This window comes from Motacilla alba, chromosome Z, assembly GCF_015832195.1.
Source record: "Motacilla alba alba isolate MOTALB_02 chromosome Z, Motacilla_alba_V1.0_pri, whole genome shotgun sequence".
Lineage (NCBI taxonomy): Eukaryota > Metazoa > Chordata > Aves > Passeriformes > Motacillidae > Motacilla > Motacilla alba.
In genome coordinates this window covers 70,568,942-70,593,459 of record NC_052046.1, presented here as the reverse complement: position 1 = coordinate 70,593,459, position 24,518 = coordinate 70,568,942, and the positions used below count along the sequence as shown (strand labels likewise).

At 42.4% G+C, this 24,518-nt stretch overlaps 1 protein-coding gene across 8 annotated transcripts in view; it reads right to left on the bottom strand.

The window, feature by feature from the left end:
• The window catches only part of CAST (calpastatin), a 50,373-nt gene that overhangs the window by 19,438 nt on the left and 6,417 nt on the right, over positions 1-24,518 (bottom strand). For 2 of the 8 annotated variants that reach the window (XM_038124251.1, XM_038124249.1), the window contains exons 3-4: positions 17,789-17,860; positions 3,219-3,278 (exon numbers count right to left, since the gene is read on the bottom strand). In XM_038124251.1, coding sequence (XP_037980179.1) covers positions 3,219-3,278; positions 17,789-17,860 — 132 coding nt within the window. Of the gene's footprint in view, positions 1-3,218; positions 3,279-5,428; positions 6,204-9,559; positions 11,661-12,599; positions 12,665-17,788; positions 17,861-24,518 lie in introns of those variants that run through there. The other 6 variants (XM_038124250.1, XM_038124252.1, XM_038124253.1 and 3 more) reach the window with 6 other exon arrangements.

The window sequence follows — 24,518 nt, the reverse complement described above, 5'->3', positions numbered from 1 at the left end:
GCACACATTAAATGCAGATGCCTGGGCAGAATCCTGGCAAAGGTCTTGAAGCTTTGAGGGACACACCTCCACACACAGATGGGGAAATACTGATGGAGAGGGAGAAGCAAAAATTCTCAAAGTGAGAAAAATATATTAAAAATAAATATTTCACTTAAGGTCACAGATTCCCACCTTCTCCCCAAATTCCCTGCTTTGTATTTTGTCTTGACACCAAAAACCTGATTAAAGCACAGCCAACTCTCAGATTCAGTCATGCTTTATATGCTCCCACTTGTGTGTCCTTACTACATGACTACTGCTAACTCAAAGACACACATCCATGTTTGTACCTGTACACGAAATAATCCTGTAATGAAAGGATAATCCAAAATTTTCCCAGTTTATAGGACAAATTAAGGTTGGGTGTGTTTCTGTAACATCTATAGCAAAGAGTCAATCAGACATGAGGTGTCCTTCACCAGCAAGATGCAAAAAATGTAACAGAAGCGCAGAGATGAAGTACAAAAAAATACAGAGTTTGACTCTTCTTGCTCTGGGACTACTGCTTGCTCAGGATTCTAAGTACCCTGCTGTCAGAGTACAAATTCGGGTTTTTCTTATTTGCCTTTCAGAAGAAAACTAAACACACCTTATTTTTGCAGGAACATAAAATACATGTACTTGCACTTCTGCCCACACCCAACAACACCTGTACAGAACACTGAATACAAATTCTCAGCTTGCCAAACCAGTTATGAACAAGTGTAAGTCTTCTTTTTTATACTGTAAATATTACTTTACTGAATACTTTATGGACATTCTGCGTGAGGTATGCATCATTCACTATCCTTTTTTATAATGTTTAAAATACGCAGAATTGCCCATACTGTAAATTTATGTTTGGTGGTGCTGAAGAATAAATGGATCCATATGGGCAAGGATTTGATTCAAGACTTGCACACAAAAGCTGAGGCCACAATAAAACACATTATTATAAACACCTGCTCACACACAGAGACACATCTATTTAGATACACTTTTAGCAATTTTAAGGTTCAAATCTAATTTTTAAAAAAGTCAAACAAAAAAAAAACAACAACCAGGTAATCAAACCAACAATTTTCGTATGAGACTACCCATTCAGAGGAATTGTTCAGCCATCCTTTAAACAGAGTCAGCTGTGAGCAGCCACAGACTGAAGCCATGGCATCAGCTGATGGTGTGCACTGAATTTCTGCAGAGAAAAAGATGTTCCACTTCCCCTTCAGCTGCCTACTTCCACCTGCACTGTGCCAGGATCCAACAGGATGCATTTCAAACTGACTGAAATGGTCTGGAAATGAAAAATAACACTTTTTCCCTGGTTCACAGTGCAGTTGCACAAACATGTGCAAAAGGAAGGCAGCTGAAAGGGATGTGTTTGTGACAGTGGCAGCACCGTGTTTGCTCCAGCTCTGCCAAATCCACAGAGTGCTGGCTCTACACCCTGGTCCTCCAAACTGTCCACTGAACCCCAGGCTTTGCCCACAGAACAAGAAATTCCACATTCCTTCCTCTGCCACAGTGAACTCAGGGCTTTCTCCAGAGGGCACAACTCTAAGGGTTCATTGGAGGCCAAGAATACACACACGGAGAACTGAAGGTTAAGGAGGGGTCCAGAGCATGTTTAAGAGCAGTGGCACACTAGAGAGACTTCAGGAAGGACAAATGAGATGTGGTTAGAGCAGGCAATTGGGAAATTTTTCTTAATTTGCAAGAAATTTAGGACTAGAAATTGAAGTGACTCAGCAACCTTACTTCTTTTCAAAGAAGTCTGCTGTCAAAAATGCAAATGACTTGTTTAATCCAGCAGGAGAAAGACATTAATAATGCAACAGACATTAAGAGAAAACATTAATTATGTTACACATGCAAATGCAGGCCACTGTTTCAAAGGGATTTGTGTTTACCAGTCTTACAGTGCTGAAGCATGCCTCTGCTACTCTATTTTTGGCTCATTTACCACATTCTTCTGAGAGTTGTTTTCAATTTCAAGTAGGGAGAGACCATAGTTGTCTGGGTTAGACCATATGGAGAACCACAGCACTAATGAACATGACACAAATGAGTTTGCCCACAAACACAACAGGGAGGAGAAACCAGATGCTGGCAGATGCCTTCATTTGTGAGTAATGATGATGCTGCACAAATGGAAAATTTGTTTAACTGCCATTCAGCTCTTAGATGTACGTGTGCATGGAGGAAAAGGGTTTTAAAAGGCTGAGTGGAATGTAATGGCCAAGTTCAAATGCAGAGATGGGGATGCAGGCCAGAACGAAACAGAGACAAGAGGAAAAGGTTATCACAAAGAAACTTCCCATTCGATAAATGGAAAAAAAAATTATCACTGTGAAGGTAACCAGATCTGAGCTCTGACTGCGCCAATATGCTGTAGGTGCCCAAAAGGTGCCTGGCAGGGCCTCCAGCAGTGCCATTTATCTGCAGAGCTGGCTCTGCCTGCACCAGAGCACCTGCAGGGACCCCTCCCACCCTCTCCCCTCCACGCACCCCTTTTCTGTCATTTACACAAGGTGCAGGCAGCTCGGGCCTTTACCACCCCACAAGTCCCTGCTGGCCTGCTCTGGCATCCAGCGTTTGTTGGTTTTGCTGTTGTGGCTGCGGAAAATGGAAGAGGTGGGGGGAGAAGCATTAATCATGTGTTTGAACAACACAGGTAACTCCTGTTAGGCAACGCGAGGATGATGACTCTCTCCTAACAAGCAAAGGACAGGGCTGATGACACAGCCCTGACACTGAGGAAGCCCCAGTCATAAAACAAGACAGAACAAGCGTGAAGGGCAAAGGCAGGGGAGCTGTCAGACAGAGAAACACAGGAGATTAACGAGGAGATGCAACTGTACATACAGAGAAAGCTGAGGCTCATCCTGGCTTTGTTGAGTATGTGAAAAATCACCACCAGGTAAATAACCCTGCAGTTACACTGGGGGGAGCTGTACACATGTCACAAAACCGACAGAGCTAAAATTTAACATTGCAATTAATTTTCTTTTTATTGCTGCTGTAAAAAGCTCTGGTTGCTTTGAATAACGCTTTTCTTAGATTTTTTTTTTTGGCAGAGGAAACTAAGCTACAATAAGAAATATGGGTAAAGTTGCTCAGTATCAAAGTGTTAAAAATGAAATTCCATGCCTTCATACATGTGCCATGCAAACATGATTTCTTTCTGAAGTTCTTACCCTAGTTTCAGATGGCTTCATAATTTGTGGTTTTGATGCATCCGTAGAAGGAGACTGCTTCTAGGAAAAAAAAAAACCAACAACAAAACCAACAATTTTAGTTTTGTAATAAATACTTGAGCTAAGCAAGCATAAAGAATCTGAATTCACTTGTAATCCAGATAAAAATTAAGAATAAATTATTTCTGAAAATCAGAGTTGTTATATTGAGATCTTTTGATCTTTTACCTGGCCTGTATTTCTACAATAGAATTTTGACAGTTTGATGATGTCCACAGACCTTCTTTAGACATTATTTTTCTCCTCTGACATGCACTGACAGCAAATTTTCCATCAAGTACCAAGACAAACTCAAATCCTGCTCTCACTCTGAAGCACATATACTTACTTTGCAGGATCCACTCATGCTTTTTAAATTTTTTAAGCAAAAATTGTGCCTTTGGATTTACTGGTTTGTTACAGAAAATATTTAATACTAAAGTGTCAAACACAGATATGTCAAGACAAAAAGGAGTAGTTAATATGTGAGCAACACCTGACCCCCTCAGTGTTCCTGTGTATCATCTGACCTTTTTGGAACTCCTCAAAGGACATGGTCTATTCTCCTGGCTTCAGGGATGTCAATCCAAAAACACCATGGTGTGTTGCTGTTGTGGCTGTATCAAACTTCAAAGGCCAGAACATTCCAGCTGTCTCATCAATACTTTATAAAGAAGTAGCACTACTCCTCTATTCCCGCTTCTTGCTCCTCTGCTTAAAGGTGTATTTTGTATTTCTGCATACACGCAGAGCTGTATTCTGTGATTCTGTGATTTGCCATCTCTGTCACAGTTAAACATTCTTAGGCCACTTTTAAATTTACAGCATGATTTATCAATTTCTAATTTTTTTTTTCCTCTTCTCTATTCATTTTTTTTCTGTTTACCATGCTACTTGAAGCATGACACACACATACAGTTTGAATGAACAGAAGCCATATTACTACTCTAGACCCCAGACTGGCTTCTTACTTCCTCATGGAAAAAAATTTAATTTTCCTAACTTTTTGCAGCACAAGGATTTCTCAGCAATAAGAGAAAAGCTGTACAGAATTTAAAATGAACACTATGATGACAACAGCATGGTCTCCCCACCAGCTTAGTTGGTGTCTCTCACACCTCAGTGAGAGGTTTGATTGTTCCAAATATGTATTATAGAGAATCTGCAGTCGTCACACTGCAGAAAAGTAAACAAATAATTGGTCCTTCCATATACCTACAGATTGACTGCTTGATAGATGGGAGCTTTTGCATGGGTGGAGACACACACAGGAATGTAAAGAGCCTCCTACATCAGGGCAGAAAAATGAAGTTTTTAATAACCTTTTAACCTATTTCCACTACCACCATCAGGTATTTTTTCTTAATTTGCTCTTTAACAGTTTTCCTCTCCTTTCCTTTCCTCAGCAAGAAATTAATCTGAATTCCTTCTGCATGACTAACAAGTAGGTATCTGTTCTACACCTTCATATGAGTCACCATAGTCCCTGTCTGTTTAATAATGAAAACATTTTATCTGAGCCCTTCTCTCTTCCAGGCCTCAGAAAACTCCTACCAAGCCACTGTCTTAAAATGCACTGAAAAATTCTTTTTTCCCACGACGCAGCACAGCAGCACCACCACAACCTGCAGGGATAAGTGAAAACCTCCCAAAACCCCAGCTGCTTCTTCCTGCCCTGTCCAGCTGGAGGGCAGTGACCAGCAGAAGCAAAGAGGTGAAGGATGGAGGTACTCACGGAGGAAGAGGAGCACTCTGAAAACAGAAAACAGCTCAATGCACGGCTGCTGACCAGGGGCTGTGGAGGACACAGGTCATCCTCCCTGGGGACAATCAGGGGAACAAAGCCCTGAGGAGCCAGAGAAAAGCAGGACAGGTGGGAAGAGCACAGAAAAGGTGGGAAGAGCACACGGACCACCACAGAGTGCCTTGTTTCACTTCCCCCACTTCCCGCTCAAGTCCCACAATAAAGGCCCACAATTTTCCACTCTCTCCCCAAAAAGAGCCACTCCAGGGAAGAAGCAGGGTCCTTGTTCTGCCAGCCCTTCAGCCAGCGGGGTCTGCAGCCAGACTGACAACTCCAAGAGCCTGCTGAGCTCCAAGCCCTCTGTCTGGTGTGGTCACCACTGTATCACCCTGTCACCACCAGCCTGCCTCTGGGATCAACCTCTTACCGCACATCGCTCTGGTGCTCCCGTCCCCAGGACCCTGCTCTGCCACCAGCTGTGCCCAGATGCTCCTGCCACAGCTCCACAGAGGGACTGCAGAAGGCGTGAAGCAACCCCGGGACGTGTGTCAGGCGTGGAGGTAAATAGTAAAGCGCTGCCTGGCAACCTGGCAACAAAACCCTCCTGACGCAGGAGGAGAGTTTTGCCGTGCGGCTGTGGCACACCCTGCTCGCACCCCGGCACGGACAGCTGCAGCACCCCCTCGCAGCAAGGCTGGGGTGTCAAACAGTGAGGGTTTAACCAGACCAGGAGGCTAGGGCAGAGAACCTCAGGGGATGCTGCAGAGGGAGACTGGGGTGTCCTCTGAGCTGTCAGGGATCCCTGGAGGGCAGAGCTGCAGGGGAGAACCAGCACATTCAGTGCTGGCTCCTCTCTTCCTGCAGCTGCACCCCCCCGTGGGTCCTGCCTGAAACCAGGCATGGGTTCTGGAGGGTGCTGTGCCAGCCCTGGTGCCCTGTGAGTGAGGTGCAGGAGGGATGCCAGCCTGGGGGATGGCTAACACACGGCTCTTGTGTCAGCTGTGAGGCAAATCCACAGCATGGCCCACCAGGGGCTGCTCCCTGCCTGAGAACCCTGAGACCACCACAGCAGAGACTCAACAATCAGGGAAGAGGTTACAGGACAGCACTGATTAGGCAAAGAGTGATCCCTGTTAATTACCCCACCCTGCCAGCAGAGCTGCTGGGTGACCTGCAGTGTGAGGTAATATCAGTCTTTGCACAGGAGCTGACCAAAGGACCTCAGGTACTCTTGAGTTAGAGGATGGCTTCCCAGGAAGGGCTAATGAAGAGATCTGGGATCTAATCTGATGGAATTAAGAGAAGGAATACCCTTGGAAACTCATTTGTCAAGTTAGCAGGGCAATATTCATGCTGGTTGAAAGAGAACTGTCAGAGAAGCCAAGCAGTGGGTTAGCAAAACAAAACAATCAAAAACTGGTTATTTGGTCTGTCTGTGAGTATTACAGAGATCTGCATGAAAAACAGAATGTGTAACAGGAGAAGAAGAAAATAATGGTGACATCAAAATTAAAAATTTGAATAGCTCAGAGAACTGGATGCAGATGCCCTCTGAAAAAGTAAAACAAAAGGCAAATAAATCCATGAGTGCTCTCAGTTTCGCAGACATAAAAATCATTGAAACTACCCCAAGTGCAGTGAGAGCTAACATAAACTAAAATGATACAATCTGGAAATTTGTGAGGGAGATTCATCAGGCTGAGGAAGGTCATTGCCCAACCTCAGAAGAGAGCACAATGCACCAGGTGGAGCTCTTCAAAACCAGAAGAGATGCTGCAAACATTTAGCAAGCAACCCATACAGAAATGCTGAGACGGCAACAGGAAGATAAATAAGAATCAACAAGAATAAAGCAACAAACCTCCAGAGGAGGACACACTGTCAGTGCAACCTTTCACTTTACTTGAGGTGACATTTTCTCGAATAAAATGGGGAAATTGGTCTGTAACACTGGGTCAAAATCTTGCTGTCAGACAGCTGAATAAAACAGTGCTCCTGATCTCTGACACTGGTGGTAGGCTGAAGGCAGCAACACAAAAATCCAAAACAACACCAAACCCTTCTAGAGAGGCAGCAATACGGACAAAAACATGCAAAGGCCATAATGTCACAGACTGAGATTCTCCTACCAAAAACAAGCAAGGGAAGAGGAATCTGGGGAAAAGTAATCTGTTGCTGTGACAACACAAATATAAATGTAAAATATAACTTCCAGCCTCTTTGGCTCAAGCTTCTCTAGGTCAAGTGCTAGCACAATTTTTGCCCTCACACTGCACAGAGATGAATATTGAAAGATATGAGGACAAGTTTAGGGGGGAAAATTAAGAAAGAGTATACATGAGGGAATTAGTGGCAGGGAAAGGCGAGTCAGGACCTGATGCTTTGTACTCTGGTCAGAGCCCCAAGAAAATGGGAAACAAAGAAGTGACTTAGCCTTTAATAAAAAAATCTTTCAGGTCTGTGCTCAAAGATCTTCCTTCTGAAGAGAAGAGCCACTCTGAGGCAAAGGCTATGTGGATAAATCAGGCACCTCCAGCTCTTGCAGCTTTTTGGGGAGCTTGTTAAAACATTTTCAGAGTGATCTAGCTGAACTCAGTCTCAGACTGAAGAGCTACCCAAGCTCTCTTGTGGGATAACACCCTTTTGGTATGACTGACCTGGGACTGCTTCTCAGGCTCAGAGCTCACAACACCTATGATTTCACAACTACTAACTCACAGGGTGTGTAATGCAAGAGGAGGCCTAATCTACCTGACTATGAGTGGCTGCTTCTCTCCATGAATGGCCCTAATACTGAGCTTTAATTAATGGCGCTTGTAAGATGTGGGCAGCAAAAGCTCTTCAGAGAACCATTGTGAAAAATAATGGGTTATTTCGCTGAAGTGTGAAATACCACTTGAGCTGTTGAGAGGTTAAACCTCTCACTTGCTTTGATGGTGTGTGGCAAGGGCTGTGTAGCCCTCCCATCCCTGGACACACGCATGGGAGGCAGAAAGTGGGACAGGGATAGCACCAAGGGGGGGGTGTGTGCACATGTACAAATAAATACATAAACCTATAAACATGTATATTTAAAGCTGCACATCATGTCAGACATGCAGTGACTTAAAATGGGAAAAAAGATCAAGCATTACCTCTTTATAGATCTTTTATTGCTACAGTATCTGTAATAGCTGAGTTAAAAAATTACAACTTTGAGTAATTTTGGAAATATTCTACTATTTTGCAACTGCTACTCTTACATGCAGCTCTGCTATTACATTTCTAAGAAAAACAACAGCTTTTTAAGAGAAAGATGAAAAATACCCACAACACCCAAGAAAACAATATTCTTCTCAAGATCTCAAGCTCTCAGTAAATTTTGTGGAGGTTTAATACTAAGAACTCAATGAAATGGAAAAGCAGGATGCAGGTTTCTAGTTAGCACCTGTGTATTACTCAGACACTGGTGTAGTTGTCTGTAGAGATGCTTCCTTGTACTTTTAGCATTCATAAATTCAGCTGGTGTGAATGTAACTGAAAAATATCTGCAATCTATTACTACCATTATAGTTCAAATTTCTGAAGCTGCTATCATGAGAAAGAATAACCCTAAAATTTCATTATTCTGCCATTTTCTCACCACGCAGAACAAGCATTTGCAGCAATTATTGATCTATACCCAGAAGCAAGATCAACCACCATTTAGACATGGTAAAAGACACAGAGGAAATACAGCAATTTCCTCATGAAACAAAAACATGACAGTTTTTTAAAGGAACTGGTTTGAACGAGGAGCCTGAGGTGCTGATTAGCTTGTAAAGACTCTTTTATGGTCTGAAGTGCTGCTAAATTTATTGATGCTCATGGAACACTGAGCCAGACAACTTCCATTATACAGATTCACTGGTTTCTTCCACTTTGAATATTAGAATAAAATTTCTGCCATTCTAGCACAGAGACGAAACTCTTCAATACTTCACTACTGAATTTTATGCATCAGCTAAAGCTGGTTAACCACACTACTCAAATTTAATCCAACAGGTTTTTAAAGGCAACTTACTTGCATTTGAATTTGGTCACACTAAATGAAATGTTAACAAGCAAATCAGTGAGTAAGACCAGTATTATATTTACCACAGCGTAAAACAAGGCTTCACACCTCCTAGAAACTGCCAAACCACCTTTAGCTGAGATGTCTGTTCTAAGATGTTCAGATTTCTTATTTTAGATATGCTAACCTAATTCAAGGCTTAATACTGGCATGTTTGTTTTTCTTTATTTTAGCAACTCTTAAGACTCTGAAACAGCTTTATGCTGGAACAAAACACAACTGAGGGCAGTGAATGACAATTCACTTTAAGTAATTTTTGTACTATTTCACTCTTCCTTTAACTTTCAATGCCTCAGTTTATGCTCACTTATATGCAAGAAGTTAGGATTGTCAAAAACATTTATAAGTATCCCACAGCTGATGGCAAGAGGCACTGTGCCTGTTTGCTTCTTCTGGAAGCTAGAGTTTGCTAGCTGATCACAGGTCACACACAATATTTATACAGCAAGAACTTTACATACTCACAGTTCAATTTGTGGCCATGAGGAATTACTTAGACTCCAGCAGGCAGCTCGGCTTACTGCTTTAAAGACTTTACTGTATACAAAGGCAATTTCTATTTAATGTCCTTCCATGATATTGGAAGTGATCTGGAAACAAAGTCAGTATATTCCAAACAGGGTAACAGACTGCCTTCACATTCCGTAGGTCTGCAAACAGATCACTTCAGTATCTCAGGCTGAACAATCTTTGTTTCTTTTAAATTAATCAACAATCAGCTTTAAACTCCTCACTCTTATTTCTCCTTGAAACGTGCACTTTGTTTACCTCCTCCTGGAAACTTCCTGTTTCTGTGACAATAAACTACAGGCTGGCGTGCAGTGAAATTTCACTTTCACTCAGTCATATTCAGATATTAGAAGCGGTGCCCCAGTCCTGTCAAGCCTCTTCTCAAGTTCCCACTCTGCACAGGAGAGGATTACAGTAATGCCTGAGCTGGTCACTGCAGACGAGCTCCCCTGCTTTTGTGGGCAGCTCAAAAATCCTCTTTTCAGCTTTGCCTCATGTGAGCATTTAGCTGCAACTTCTCCAGCCAACTGTTTCCATTCTCTGCATGCTGTTTCAAACACTAGAACATTCCACAGTTGCTGACAAATAAATACCAGGAAAACAGGAGATTAGGTGCCAGCCACATGCCACGCGGCGCTGCTGAGCTCAGCTAGGATTTGTGTCACTTGGTCTGCAGTGTCACGCCACACTCTGCTCTGCAGGGCTGGGATGCAAAGGGGAGCCACAAACAGAAGCAGGGAATCACAAACAGAAGCAGGGAGCCACAAACGGAACCAGTGCTCTCTAAAGGGGGAGTTGAAAAAGACACTGAAGTTACATAAAACACAACTTCATCTTGAGGCTAAAGGTCTCTGAGGTTATGAAGTCAATTATTTCCACTGCAGCAATCAAGCCAGGCAATACCCAATGTGAGAGCAGCACTCAGAACAGGAAATTTGTTTTTCACTCCCAGAATGCAGAGAAAATGGAAAGAAAGAATTATTCATGAATGGCTCTATGGACTGACACACACGTGGCTACCAAAATGAACGGAGAACACAGGAGAGTATATTAAAAACACCAAGTCAGGAAATCTTCATAGAACTTGACTATCATCTAGAAGGGCTAGAAGGACTAGAAAATATCACCTAAGGGCAACACTGCATAACCAGGGGTTGCCCTTAGATTAGTGTATTATTAGGCTTTGTTTTTATAATTTTAGAAAATTTCAACACTGTTTTATTATTCCCACTTAAAAGAGGCAGATTGGGGCACTTTTTGCTTCAGCATTGGCTTCAACTTAAAATCACTTCAAAAGGGCCTTCAGCCTGCTCTGGAGGAATAACTGCATTATGGTTCAGTAAAAAAATATGAAATCTCCACTTTGTTGAGGTTTTATCCTGTCTCACAGGGGTCTTCCCACCCGGGGATCAAAAATGTTCATTTTCTGGGTGGTTCCAGCACTTACGCTGACCATGGCATAAAGGCAGGCACAGACTTGACTTCTTCCACAAAACCAGCAGGGTTTCTGAGCCTTAAGGAGCTCCCAAAGAGTGCTGAAGGCCAACTCCCTCCCTGTCTCCATGCCAGGCTCTCCCTTTGGCAGAAGAGACTCTGGACAAAGCCCCAAAGTGTTCATGAGCATAAGCATCCTCCTCTCAGAGTAACAAAGGGCAGAAATGGTGACAGTGGAGAGGCTGGAGACCAACTCAGTGAAAAAAACAGCTCCTTTGCTTTCTGGAGATAGAGGTTTCTTCTCTACCCTCACTCCCAGTCCTCCAAGGGCCACCAGGGCAGCACAGACTTGCCCAAAATTCAAACTGGGAGTGTCCCCCTAATGTGCAAAGCTCTACAACCAGAGCTGTGAGGAAAAACTGGTCATGGAGTGCATTTCTGCAGCTCCAAGATCAGAAACAGAATTTTCTGCAAGCTCTACATACCCCATGTATCTAACCACTCAAAAGAAACAAAAAAAACCCCAAAACCGAAAAAAACCCAAAACCCCAAACCAAAAAAGCACTGTGTTATATAAAAGACTGAATGTAACAAATGTTAGTCTAGAAAAGAGAATGTCTAATGTAGAAATGCAGAAGTGGCTATTATAAATTGTATTATATAAATCTAAAAATATACACCGTTGAGGAAACTAGTTACCAAAAAAAAAAAAAAAAAAAAAAGAAAAGAGATCAAGAACTCAGCAGAAATGTCTGCAATTTAAAAAATTAAAAAATTCTGGGCTATTTCGTGCACTACTTTAATTTTCTCCAAGCAGAGACAATATTACCAGCAATAATGAAACAGTGGCATTACTTAAGCAATGCCTACCTATCTTATATTCACAACTGCAGAAACAATAAAATTCACTGAAAAGTATTATTTTTTTCCAGATGTTTTAGTATATTTTAGATATGCTAAAACATATCTAAAGCATATATTTTTGAAGTGCAATAAACTACTGATAGCTGAGCACAGTTCAAACAAGAAGTTGCTCTTGCAGATCACCACACCCTGACTATGCAATACTCTGTACAGGCATATAGGCTCTGCATTAGTTTGCCAAAAAAAATCACACAGGTCTTGGAAGCCAGAACAGCGTGGGCTGTGAGCAAGGAAAAAATACCAACCCCGCCCCAAAACAGAAATGTAAATACAGAACAACTTAGACACCGCTTTTAAAGCTTGCTCTTCCTTGTCCCTCTCTTCCCCAAACTGCCGCGTCACGTGGTGTCTGAAAAGGCTGTTTCCAGTACATGCAAACAAATAAATTCAAAAGCTTATTTGCTGCTCTGGAATGCCTCAAGCCTGCTGACAGGGGAGGCACGCCAGCAAGCCCTGGAGCTGGCAGCTTGTGTTATCGCAGCCCGCAGAATTCCCAGAAGAGGGGGAGAAAGGGCAGAAAACGACCAAAAAAAAAAAAAAAAAAAAAAAAAGAAAAGAAAAGAAAACTACAACATGAGCAGAAGGAAGAAAACGACAAGCCTCAAGCAGGAAAGCAAAGCAGGAGCAGCTAACTCACTGGGGGGACGTGTGGCTCCTGTCTGCTGCAGGGACACGGCTGCTCCTCGCCCCGGCGCTGGGGCTGTGGCTTCCGGGAGCTGCTGGCCAAGCCAAGCCCTTGGCAAGCCTGAGTGCTGAGCCACACAATCCCCACCCAGCAGCACGGGGAGGGCACCCAGACCTGCAGGTTTGGGCTCCCACACTGAGCCACAGGGAGCAAACCCCTCCTGCTGCTCCTTCTGTGGTCACCCCTGGAGCTGGCCAGAGCAGGGTGCCCCAGAGGGACAGCTGCCACTGAGCTGTCACCGAGAGCCCTGCAGCAAAAGCAAGGGTGAAGCTAAATTCAGCATCCAAAGTGCAGTATTTACCTCCCACCCTTTGATTTCTCAGCACTGGTACCGAGGGAAGGAACCTGCTCATTTCCCCTCAGCCCTATTACAAGTTTACAGTCTCTTAAATTTGGACTGATTACCCAGACTCTCTGAGAACATGGATGTTACTAATTGAAAGTAATTGAGATGGGTTTGGCTACTTAAGGCCTAAACTTGATTGACTAGGGCTATTTTTAAGCATAACAAACCCAAATGATCTGTATTAGGGTAGAAATTAACCGGTACTTCTTGAAATACTAATAGTGATCTGCTCTTGAATTTCTTTTTTGCCATATAATCAAATTCTCAATACATGTGGTATTTTGGGAGAGTTTCAGTTTTTTTCCAAGAAAAAGCCATGTGGCACTAACAAAACCTTCAGCCACCTTTTCATAATAGCCTCTGTATTGCCCTTTATCTTGAGCGAATAATAAGAAATAAGTCAGTCCTGGAAGGGAATTAGAAAGGGATAAACATCTGCAGACTGATGAAGAAAATATCCCATTTTTTAGTGAAATATAGAAAAAATTTTGGTGAAAGGGTTGTGCTATTTTGCCCACTGCACAACTCTACAAGTTGCAAATCCTAAGTCTTCATGCAAAGCCAGCTCTTCCACACACGAGGCACCTTTTGTACTCCAGCAGATTCCAGTTTTTAAGGTTTATGTCTATTTTTAGTGTGCCTCTGCCACCAAGAAAGCCAGCACTGTTCTCCACACAGGCACAGCCCTCCTGATTTTCACATGCTGCCAGCAGCTCTGAGGGCAACTTCCAGTAAGAGCCCCACGATTTGCCCCAGTCCTGCTGCAGAACACCTATAAATTGTGAATCTGTGTCATGACACACACCCACCCTGGAGAGAACATGGAATCTAAGTTCTCAGATAACCTGAATTGTTATTTTTATGAATAATCTCAAATTTTAGAGGTAGCCTTTCCAACCTTCACAATATGACTGGAAACATAAGAATAAATTTATGCATTTCTGTGGACATTCCCAAACAATCCTGTGACTTCAGATGCCTTCTGCTCAAAAATTTCTTCCTTCACAATAAGGTGCCTCTGCAAAGCCCACAAAATAAAAATTTGGTGGCAGTTAATAAGGTGTGTAGCAGAAAAAAAATCACTGACAGTAGGTGTCACTTTTGATGATAAACTAGATAAATTTGCCTGCTGCAAAAATAGTAGGGATTTCACTCAAAGATATTTATCAACTTCTTTTTCCTTGTTTTCTTGTTTGTTGCATGAGAAAGCAGAAAGAATTCCCCTTTGAAACAATGTTAATTTGGGTGCCAGCTAAAAGTAATGACCTTAAATTTCTTAAATCATTAAGGTCAAGAAGCTTCCTCTGAAAATTGGAAATAACAATAATTATTATTGCGTTTCCACCACTGTTGTTGAGCTCTCCCAGCACTGCTTCAATAGGCCATGAAAGTAATACAAAGATTCTCACTTCACTAAGCTACAGCAGCCAGCCAGAAAAAGAAAATAATTACTCATTAGGAGCAATGCAAAAAATCTGCTACATAAAAAGCAGCAAAGCTCCATCTGTTATCAACAGAAATGCCACATAAGAACACTAAGATCCAGGAAGGGTGGCTGGATCCAGCTGTGTTCAAGTATTAGTGCTTTCTATTAATAGACACGATTGAACACTGAGGTGGAAATTGGCTTTCCTGATGGCTGTGGAACTGGCAAAATCTTCATTAAAGGCTGTGAAAGGAAACACAGCGGCACTGGCAGGAGAGGGAGGAGGTTAGTTCAGTTTTCCCTCCCCACTGCTGCCTGCTAATCCTGGCAGCCATGACCTGGTTTGTGCACCTTGGCAGTCAGTGCGTGCCTGGAAGAGGCTGCTCTTAGGCAAGCCAGTGAACACTCCTGATGATGACAGCCTCACCTGAACCTCCCTTTTCACTCAGTTTACCTGCCAAGCCAGGTGCTCACAGAAACTCCCCCTGGTACAAGCCAGCAGTCGAACAGCACTGCCCCATCAAAGAGGAAAGAAAGGTTTATCACAAAAACAAAGAAGCCAGAACACCTGGCTCAGCGAAGCCTCTCTAAATTATCCATTTGGGTTTGAATCACACAAAAACTGGGCACGTCCAGGTTGATGACTGAGCCTCCTGAGCAGCCTTAGTGCAGAGGAGGAGGCAGAGGGGCAGCACTTCTTGCACCCCAGGGACACTTAGGCAGACAATTAACACCCCTGTAAGAACACAGGGAGCAGAGGCAGTGACTAAATACTGGCTGCAATTCCAGGAGCTCCAGAGTGACACAACAGAGAGCACAGGGGTAAAATGAAGCCGCAGAGAACTGCATTTCTGAAGGACAGTGTACGAAAACAAAGCCAGGCAGCTGAGTGCTCTCCCTTGGATGATCAGACTGCCCACACGTTCAGTCATGACAATCCTTCACCACACACAAGCTCCTGCATCTGAAAGCCAGAAACCCCAGAAGAAACAAGCCATCAGTTATCGTTACTTTCTAGATGAAGGAAAAATTACTCAGGTCTGTTGTGCAGGCAGCAAACCCCCTCCTGGCTCTTCAGTTTAATTAATTTCACCATAAGGTAGGAATTGGTTACAAAAATAAAAAGCATGAGCTGGAGCAACTTAACTACCCCCACCTCCCTTGCCTCTGGTAAGGATTTAGAAATGCATCTGGGATAAGTAACGACAAGTAAGTACTACTGACCAACAGAATTATTAAAGCTACATCAGGGGGAAAGAAATAATAGAAGAAACAGCAGTCACAAACTGTCCAAAATCTCCTGGAGTATTTCTGACTGCACTAAAAGATTTGATCTGGTTTCGCAGGAAAGCAGAAAGTGCTGCCTTGACTTTTCAAGAAATACTTCCCTTCCTGTAAAATTCCTGTTTAAAAAAAAAAAAAAAAAACAAAAACAAAAAAACAAAACCACCCTGCAAAATTATTGTTTTCAATAGATATTTTTAGAGACAAAAATAAAGGCAGAAAAGAAAACAGCCAGACAAATGGCTTGAAAAAAGGTATGGGTGGCACAAACTACAATAAATCTCTGAGTTTTTCTCTGTTTTAAATAACACTAGAGGATCACAGGAGACTTTGAGAGTAAAAGTTACAATTAACAGAAGATTTAGCCTAAGTGAAAAAAGGTGGAAATGGCTGAGTGGGAACTGAAGAGGCTGAACTTGAATTAGCAACTGATGAAAAGTCAGTATTAGATAGTATGAGGTGAGTATTTTCATAGTACATAATCTCTACCATTAAGAATGCTGGAATGTCACAGAAAATGGAGAGTACTGCTAAAATACACAATCTATGTTGCCAAACCTAATATAGAGCAATTCCTAGCAATTCCATTGCATTATTTTCATGACACTACCTTCCAGTTCCTAGGCTTAATAGCATGCATGAATTGTGCCTTCCACACTTAAAACTTCTTTCTACTTATCATAGAAAAAACATATACTGAAAAAAAAAAAGACTCAGAGATGTGTTAGTCAGCAAATCAGATGTAAGCATCCCTGGAACTATGCAGCTGGTGACATCCTTGTTGAGTGGGAGGAGTCAACCTTGGCAAAGTGGAAGGAATAGAAAGAAAAGAAAAAAAGTTAAAAAATGCTGGGCTGTCTTTAGTAATAGAAAGAAACACTGAAAGAAAGGGACAACAGAATTTATATCTTTGTCTCCTCCCTCACTGAGTACAAAGGGAAAATAAATTACTTAGGAAGCATGGAGATATCTTCAGGTGTATTATGTTACAAAAGCACTGATTGAGAAAGTAAAAAATCCCATTCAGAAGCAGAAACACTTCCTGCTGTTGGGATCCTTCCAACAATAGGCTCCCTCCAGACACGGAACACTGTGGTGGATCTGTGGACCTCTCTCAGCCAGCTCCACATCTCGGCTGTGAACTGAGGAGCTGGAAAGCCCCTGGCTCACGCATGCGAGTGAAGTTGGGTTGAGAAATATGTCAAAAGGTGCTTCTCAAACACAGAACTTCAAGGTAACCAAAGTACAGATCATGGTTCCAGACCTAAACAAAGACATTGCTATTGTCTGCACTGCTGGCCAGCACCCAGCTGCCTCACTCTTGAATGCTGCCATCAAAACGGGCCCAGTCTGAGTTCTGCCTGGACTCCAGCTGAAGACAAACTTTACTGTCAAACTTCACTAAATTCCATCAAAAAATATTTATTTACTTCAATAAAACACACTGCTGCTTGTCTTCTAAGTGATCTGCATTTTACTCACCTGCGGCAATTATGCACCTAACAATGGCTACCAGGTGCAGGATCAGGAAGAGCATTTTCAACACCCTCTTTCAATACCCTGCAAGACCTGAGCACACTGCTGCCCCTCAGAGAATATCACCAGCTTTGCAATTCAGCTTTAAAATGCCTCTTGAATGATCAGCTGGACTGCTCTGGGGGCAATGAAAGCAAAGACAAGCTGGGAGTCCTTCAAACTCACCAAGTTCTACCCCATAAAGAGAACCCAAAAACCACGGACACCGCAGGGTGAAAGAAGAAACACAGCACCCCCAAAAGTCAAATAACGAAGGTGCCCACTGACATCAGCAGGGCCAGGATTCTTTAAAATAACTGGGAGACTAGCAACATGTGAAAAGGGAGAATGTTACCATTTATTTCCTCTCGATGTCAACACTGGCATTCTGCTGAATTCACTTGTGCTCCCCTTTCCTTTCCGCAGGTTACAGTTTCTAGCAGGGCATGAAGAGCACCCCCAGTGGTGTTGAATGTGCTCAAACAAATAATTTTCCATCCCGGTGCAGGGGATGGAGTCACACCACATTCTCTTCACTTGTAAAACTAATTCCATAAGTACACACATTACCTTAGCAGAAGCAGCTGCTCCGCTTGTCTCTGTTTTGGGTGGCTGGCTGACATTAGCACTTGCTTGTTTCTTCTAGAAAATAAAGAGACATAATAAAGGTCAGCAATGTTGATGAAGGAAAAGAAAAGCCAAGTAAAACTGTAAAACAAACAAACAAAAAAATCCCAAACGAAACCAAACTATTAAAAAAAGAAAAAGCACACTTAAAAATGTCCCCTAGAACATTTTTGCAAGGCGAGTCATCAAAAAATGAATTCTCCTACGTAACTTTAATTCACACAGGCACATTTCAGAGCTCAGAAATGCGCACACCCAGAACAGCCTGAGTTTTCCTGCAGTTTTATGGACGATACATAAATCTGTGCTATTTCCTGTGGCACAGAGACTCCATTTTAAGCTAACAGTTAAAGCAACAGTATCTATACAAAAAGTATCACGAAAACCAGAGGAAGAAGCTATTGCTGTTCAGACAGAAAGTGAATGACCATCCAGGAGGTAACATCCTCAGCAGGGAAGTAAAGATACAAAGTTAAGGACAAAATTACGTTTTTGGGGGTTTTTTTTGTTTGTTTGTTTGTTTTTTGTTTGTTTTTTGTTTGTTTTTGTTTTTTTTTTTAAAGAAGCATAAGATTCACAATGAGAGTAAAGATTTCACATTTCAACAAGCAGGGCAGGCTACAGAAGGACCAGAGATTCAACCAGCAAACTCAGAAACACCAGTTCTCAATGGATGGGACACCAGAACTGTAACAGCCTGGGAGATCCAGAGACCTCTGCCATTCAGGTAATTCCACCTCCTCTTTCTGGTTCTGTTTGAAAACGAAAAAGCCAGAGAGCAAAGACGCACATTCAGCAGCCACCTCCAGAGATGAGGCAGAGGGCCATGTACACAAGATTAACAAAATATGACCCAAAGGAAAGCAAGGAAAGCAAAGACAGCCATCAGTTCTTCACAATCACCAGGTTCCACCCAGTAAACAGAACCCAAAAAGTACAAACACAAAACATGACCCAAATCTGGTACCAACTGAAACTAAGAGGGATCTCACATTCAGAATCACCCTGGAAAAAAATGATATCCCAGAAAGACTCCACAGGATGCTGCAAAACCCGAGGCTAGCACTGTTTTTTGCCAGCTAAAAGGATTTTAGGAGTGTTCCAGCCCAGGACCTTCCTGCTCAGCCAAAGAAGTCCAGTGCTGCTGCCCATTACAGACCTGCCCAGAACCTGGGGCCTCTGCCCAGGCTGAGGGATCTGGGTAAAGGAAAAAGCAGCAGCAAAGCCCAGAGACACCCCCAACACACCCCAGAGACACACAGGAGCCTCGCCCCCTCCATCATGTGTCAGTCAGGTTTGTCTCCATCTTTTCTCCTCTGGCCACACATGCCTAAGGGAGCAGACAGTCTCCTTGCACATATTATGCAACTCTGGTTAAAATGAGCATTTTTAACTCCCTAAGGAAGGAAGCAGTGCTCCAGCTGAGGTGGTGATGATCCTGGAGGCAGGTGGTGGAAGTGTGATACATTTGTAATTTTGTAGAGACAGTCCTGAGATGTATAACACCTTAGGCTTTGTCTCTGACACAGTGCACTGAAGACCCTGTAATGAGCATTACCCACAAATCCTCCAACTTTTAATTGAGTTGTCCAAGTAGCTCAAAATCTGAAGTGCTTGCCTCCCCTTTCCAAAGAGAAAAATTAAAAAAAAAAGGAAGTCACCATAAAAGAATCACTAAAAAAAAAAAAAAAAAAAAGAGAGCAAAACTCTGAAGATCAATCAGAATTGTGGGCACACCTTCAGCAGCACAGATCTTGACTGCCACCTCACGCTCAGCCTTTGGCTCAGGGTTTATGGTGTTCAAGATTCACCTTCGGTACCAAAGACTATGTCTGACAGAACTGTGATGCTCTGAAAATATCACAGAATCATAGAATTCCACAAATCCATAGAGTACTGTTTTAGAGAAGGGAGTCTTTATGACACCTCACCAACATACTCAAAAATTTCAGGCACAAGGGTAGCTTTCCCCACCTCCCACCAAGTCTGAGCTACAAAAGAAGTCCCCCAAAACCAAACCAAACCAAACTAACAATTAAAACCAAACCAAACCAAAACAACACAAAAAAACCCCAAACAAAATAAAACCCAAAAAGAACTCCCAAAACAAAAAAATCCAAACAAAAAACCAGAAACAAAAAATCCCTCCTCCCAAAAAAACCAAGAAAAAAAACCAATGTCCCCCTAAAAAACAATAAAGAAAACCAAATAAAGAAAAGCCCCCCACCAAAACCAGAACCAGCTAACACAGTGAAATAAATCTTTGTTCAGAGTATGAAGTTGTGTTAATCAACTAAACAGAATAAAGAAAAAAATGTTAACGCAAATAATTATTTGGTGGTAAACCAAACAGCAATAAAAGATAAAGAAAAATTAACAAATAAAATCTACTCTACAACAGAGAAAGACTACTTGGAGATTATCCATGTGGAAGTTGAAGCCACCCTATCAAATGAGTATCACTCAGTTAATACTGATCACAGCACATGGAGTAAGGTGTATTTTAGTTCCCAGATTCATCTTTCAACAGCAACTTCTTTGGTATCCAGGTATCCCTTAATACATTTGTAAAAGCAGAAGTGCTGGCCACTTCATTCAATGTTTATCATTCAATTCAGGCTTATCATTCTTTCACCCAGATTAAAACAAGGATGTTTGGGTGTTTCTCAAGATGTTCCCTCCAAGCAAACAAGCTCAGATACCCTTTATTGACAAATGCGTGAGAGCTGTCCTCATCTTCTCCCCCTCCAAGAACTGGAAGAGTATTTTTCTTCTGTGACATTTTCAGACACAAACAAGTGAAGAATTACCTTGCAGCTGTGCTTATACCTTGCTTCCCAACCTGATATTAACAGAGACAATGAATTATCAAAGCACAGCTTCTTTATGGGATGAATTAAATGAATTATGGCCCTGCAAAGAACTGTGTGTGAAGGAATAAAAGCTGTAGCACACAGGTTCTTACAATCTATTCTTCATTGTTAGCAGTGGATTCAAAAAGACAGAACATTGTTTCAGAGTGGAATATTAATTCTGCAGGTTTAATAAGGGGCAGATGAAATACACATTCTTCTGCTAAATGGATTTGCAAAGGAAGTGAAAAATGTGTTAATACTGGTGTCCAGAAATGTGGACTTAGTGTTCATTTTGGACTACAACATTCAAGTGTTCATTGTAAGATTGCAGTAAGAATGCTTACAGTACACTTGTCTTGAGGAAAAAAAAAACCACAAGAGGCACGGATGTGCAATCTCTGTTCTGCAAACACTTTTGACAACCATCAGCAGCATATCAGCCTCCCCCTATCAATCTTTCATTCAAGAACAGCTCGAGCAGCAATCACCCTGTATTCCTTCTGAAGGCAGACACTTACATTGCAACAGCTCTCACCAAGTACCAGGATTTAACTCAAATAATGTTATTTTTCAACTACCTTTGGCATTTTAGCCAAAAGAAGCACCAAAACAGAAAAGTGAGACAGATAAAGAAGCTGCTGCTGTGCTTCCCAGAAACTTCCTACTCGTCTACTGAAGAGGGATTAAGGCCACAATCCCTCTGCCAGTGCTGAGGCGCTGTGAGGCACACAGGGGAAGGAAAACAAACAAACAATGCAGATATAAATTAATAATTTGGTACCCAAGTAAAAAGAAACCTCACAAACACTGCAGGTAAAAACTACCCATGCAGTTCCACAACTCAGACCAGCAGTGGGCACCCCAACGAGATTTCCACCAGTCATAATGCCTTTACTCAGCATTATTGCTTTTTCTGGATAAGGAATCCTAAGTGGCAAGCCTCAGGATTAAAAAGTGCCACAGACACACTGATTTCAGAGCAAAGAATCAATTCTAAAAGGATAGAGATGCTCAAACACCAGTCATCACTGCCATCCTTTCAAAGTAAAGAATGTATTTCTTGATAAGTAAAGTACAACGAGCTGAAGAAGCAGCACAGGTTCTGCCTACATTCCTGTAAAGAACAACTCAGAATGCCAGGACACACGGAGAGGGTCCTATTTCACACCATACCTGGTGAAATAGGGCCTCACTCTAAGCTGGGGCTTCCAATTCCTACAATATATGACTCTGTCTTCCTTTTTACTATCACATTTTCACTTCCAGACAGCAGCCATGCACAGGCTGGGCTTTTACACAGACACAGAATCTCCCCCTGGTATTTCTCTCTGCGACAGTAAAAGGAGAACAGATCTTCCTCCACATTATTAACATGGATCAACACAGAGCAGGGGGGTTTCAGAGCACAGCCACACACAATGTGAGCACTTGTTCTGCACTATTCTTGTGAATTTCATGTGGCTGTATAGCAGAACACACGGTGCCCCAAGGGCAGCCCTCTGACAGGCAGCACTAACTGGACGTGGTGTGCAAGATTGGGACAGCAGGGCCATGTGCCTCATCAGGGTGCAAGACCTGCCTTCCTGAGTTTGGCTAAGCTTCACTTTTATCATTCCCCTGTCTCTAGCAGTGGTCAGGAGCAGATAGGAAAGAAAACAAAACCATCTATGTAAAAATAGTTCAGGTCTATGTTGATGTTTCTCCTAAATACTCTTCCAGACTCAATCAGTGGGCCAGGGGTTTCTTGGGTTAAGTGTATTTTATAAACCATCCTGGGTTTTTCTTCGGTGATTTTGTGCCACCTGCCCTTGAAAGCATTTATATTTTAGCATCCAAGAGCTTCTAGAGCACTCGTGCCCCAATGGCCTCAAAAGTGGAAGTGATCTGAAACTGGGAGGAAGGCACACACATACGTAAGCTGAAGACAATATCCAGATGAGGAACAAAATAAAACAACACCAGTTGTCCCTCATACGCTGACAAAACTGCTAAAAGCCCTGGAACACCAGGAAGCAAGGGGAAGAGAGGAAATTTACCATTCCATACTACCCTTTGCAACGGCATGCTGCAAACACGTGGCTCAGGTCCGCGATGTCACATCACAGTGAGAGAGCAGAGGGACAGATCTGGGGGACCTGCAGCACACCACTCACTTCTACTGGGTGGCAGCTGCATCCCAGCTGCAACAACAGGCCACAGCTTCACCTGCATGAGCAACCAGCAATTGCAACAACCACCATTTCTTTTCTGTTAACCCTCCCCCCCTACTATTATTGGTGTTTTAATTTGAAGGGATGGGACTACAGTTGGGCTGAGAACGATTTATTGCCCAGATAAACATCAGTCTCAAAGGCTGTGAGATTTTAAAGAGCAAGCAGTCAGCCATAACTCAAAGTAGTCACAAGTTCTTTGTTACAAGGCAATACATAACTTTCTAATCCAAAAGGCTCTTGCTACAAGCTTTATTTTGCATTTTTAACCTCTCACTTTTACTTACTTCTGTTGCAATGAGTATACTTTTATCCAATGGGCTACTATCACAACTACACACATGTTTCTGCTATAATTTATAAACTCTTAGCTTACTCTATACAATTACATTACTGCACTATAAACCCTTCACCATCTTGTCAATACAGTTTCTTACTTACTTAAGGCATACTCTTACTTACAACTATAGAAACATAAGTTTGTAGTTTTTCTGCTTAATGTCTGTGTACTTTATTTTTACATCAATCTAAGTTTCTTCTAAGGCTGCAGATCAAATCCTTCAATGTCTATGGAAGTTTCTATTTTTCCATTTCCCACATTCCCCCATACATACACCCACAAGGAATGAAAACATTTCAGTAAAGTTGAAATGAGATTCTCAGCTGGTTTTTTTTTGGAGATTTTCAGCAAGTGTCTGATTCTCCCTAGAAGGTGAACTCAACAAATGTAAGGTTCTACCAACCAAGACATCAAGATTTTAAGGCAGATCCCTATGACTTGAGCCTTTGTCCTGGAGCAATGCCAAATACAACATAGCACATACACTTTTATTGACATCTACAATGACGAAAGAACTGCCCTCTTTTTTTCTTTTTTTTTTTTTTTTTTTCCCAATTACATATTCTAACACATCTGGAACTTCCAGCACATCTTTTGCCTGTTTCCACAGGGCTCCATGCACAGATACACACTCAGCTGCTCCTCACTGGACTGACAGACTGACTCAATCTCAACCCAAAGCTGACTCTGCCTGTGCAAGCAGATTCCCCCATCCTGGCTAGACCCACAGCTCGAGCAGCACTGCTGAAATGATGCAAGCAAGTATCATTGTGTCAGTGACAGTGACAGTGTCTTTCCTTGGCTGACATCTTGAGGCAATGAAGTGATGGAAATCAGTCTTTCCAAGGACAACACGGCCCTGTCCACCATGGTATCACAGCTCCATCCCTGCTTACCAAACAGGTTTCTATCTACAGCAAACCTGCTGTGCTTTCTTCAGTCTACTTTTAAGTCTCCAAGAAGAAAGGGTTAAGAAGCCTCTTCTGCATCGTAACAGTATTCATGCAGGGTTCCTCTTGATGCTGTGGCTAACTGGCATCTCCCACTCAAAGCACTTCCTAAGTTTAGCACTTCCCACTAAGGCCCTTCCTAAGTTTGCTTTTCAAAGCTCTACCCTCCTTCTCTCACTCCCTCAGGACTATATACCCAAAGAATCTGAGAGACAAGAGTTGTTTGCTGTTATTTTTGGTTGAACAACAACCATACTGATTTTACTGTTTTCCTTTCAGTATGGATACAAACTCTCCAAAGACCACAATATTTTCTTG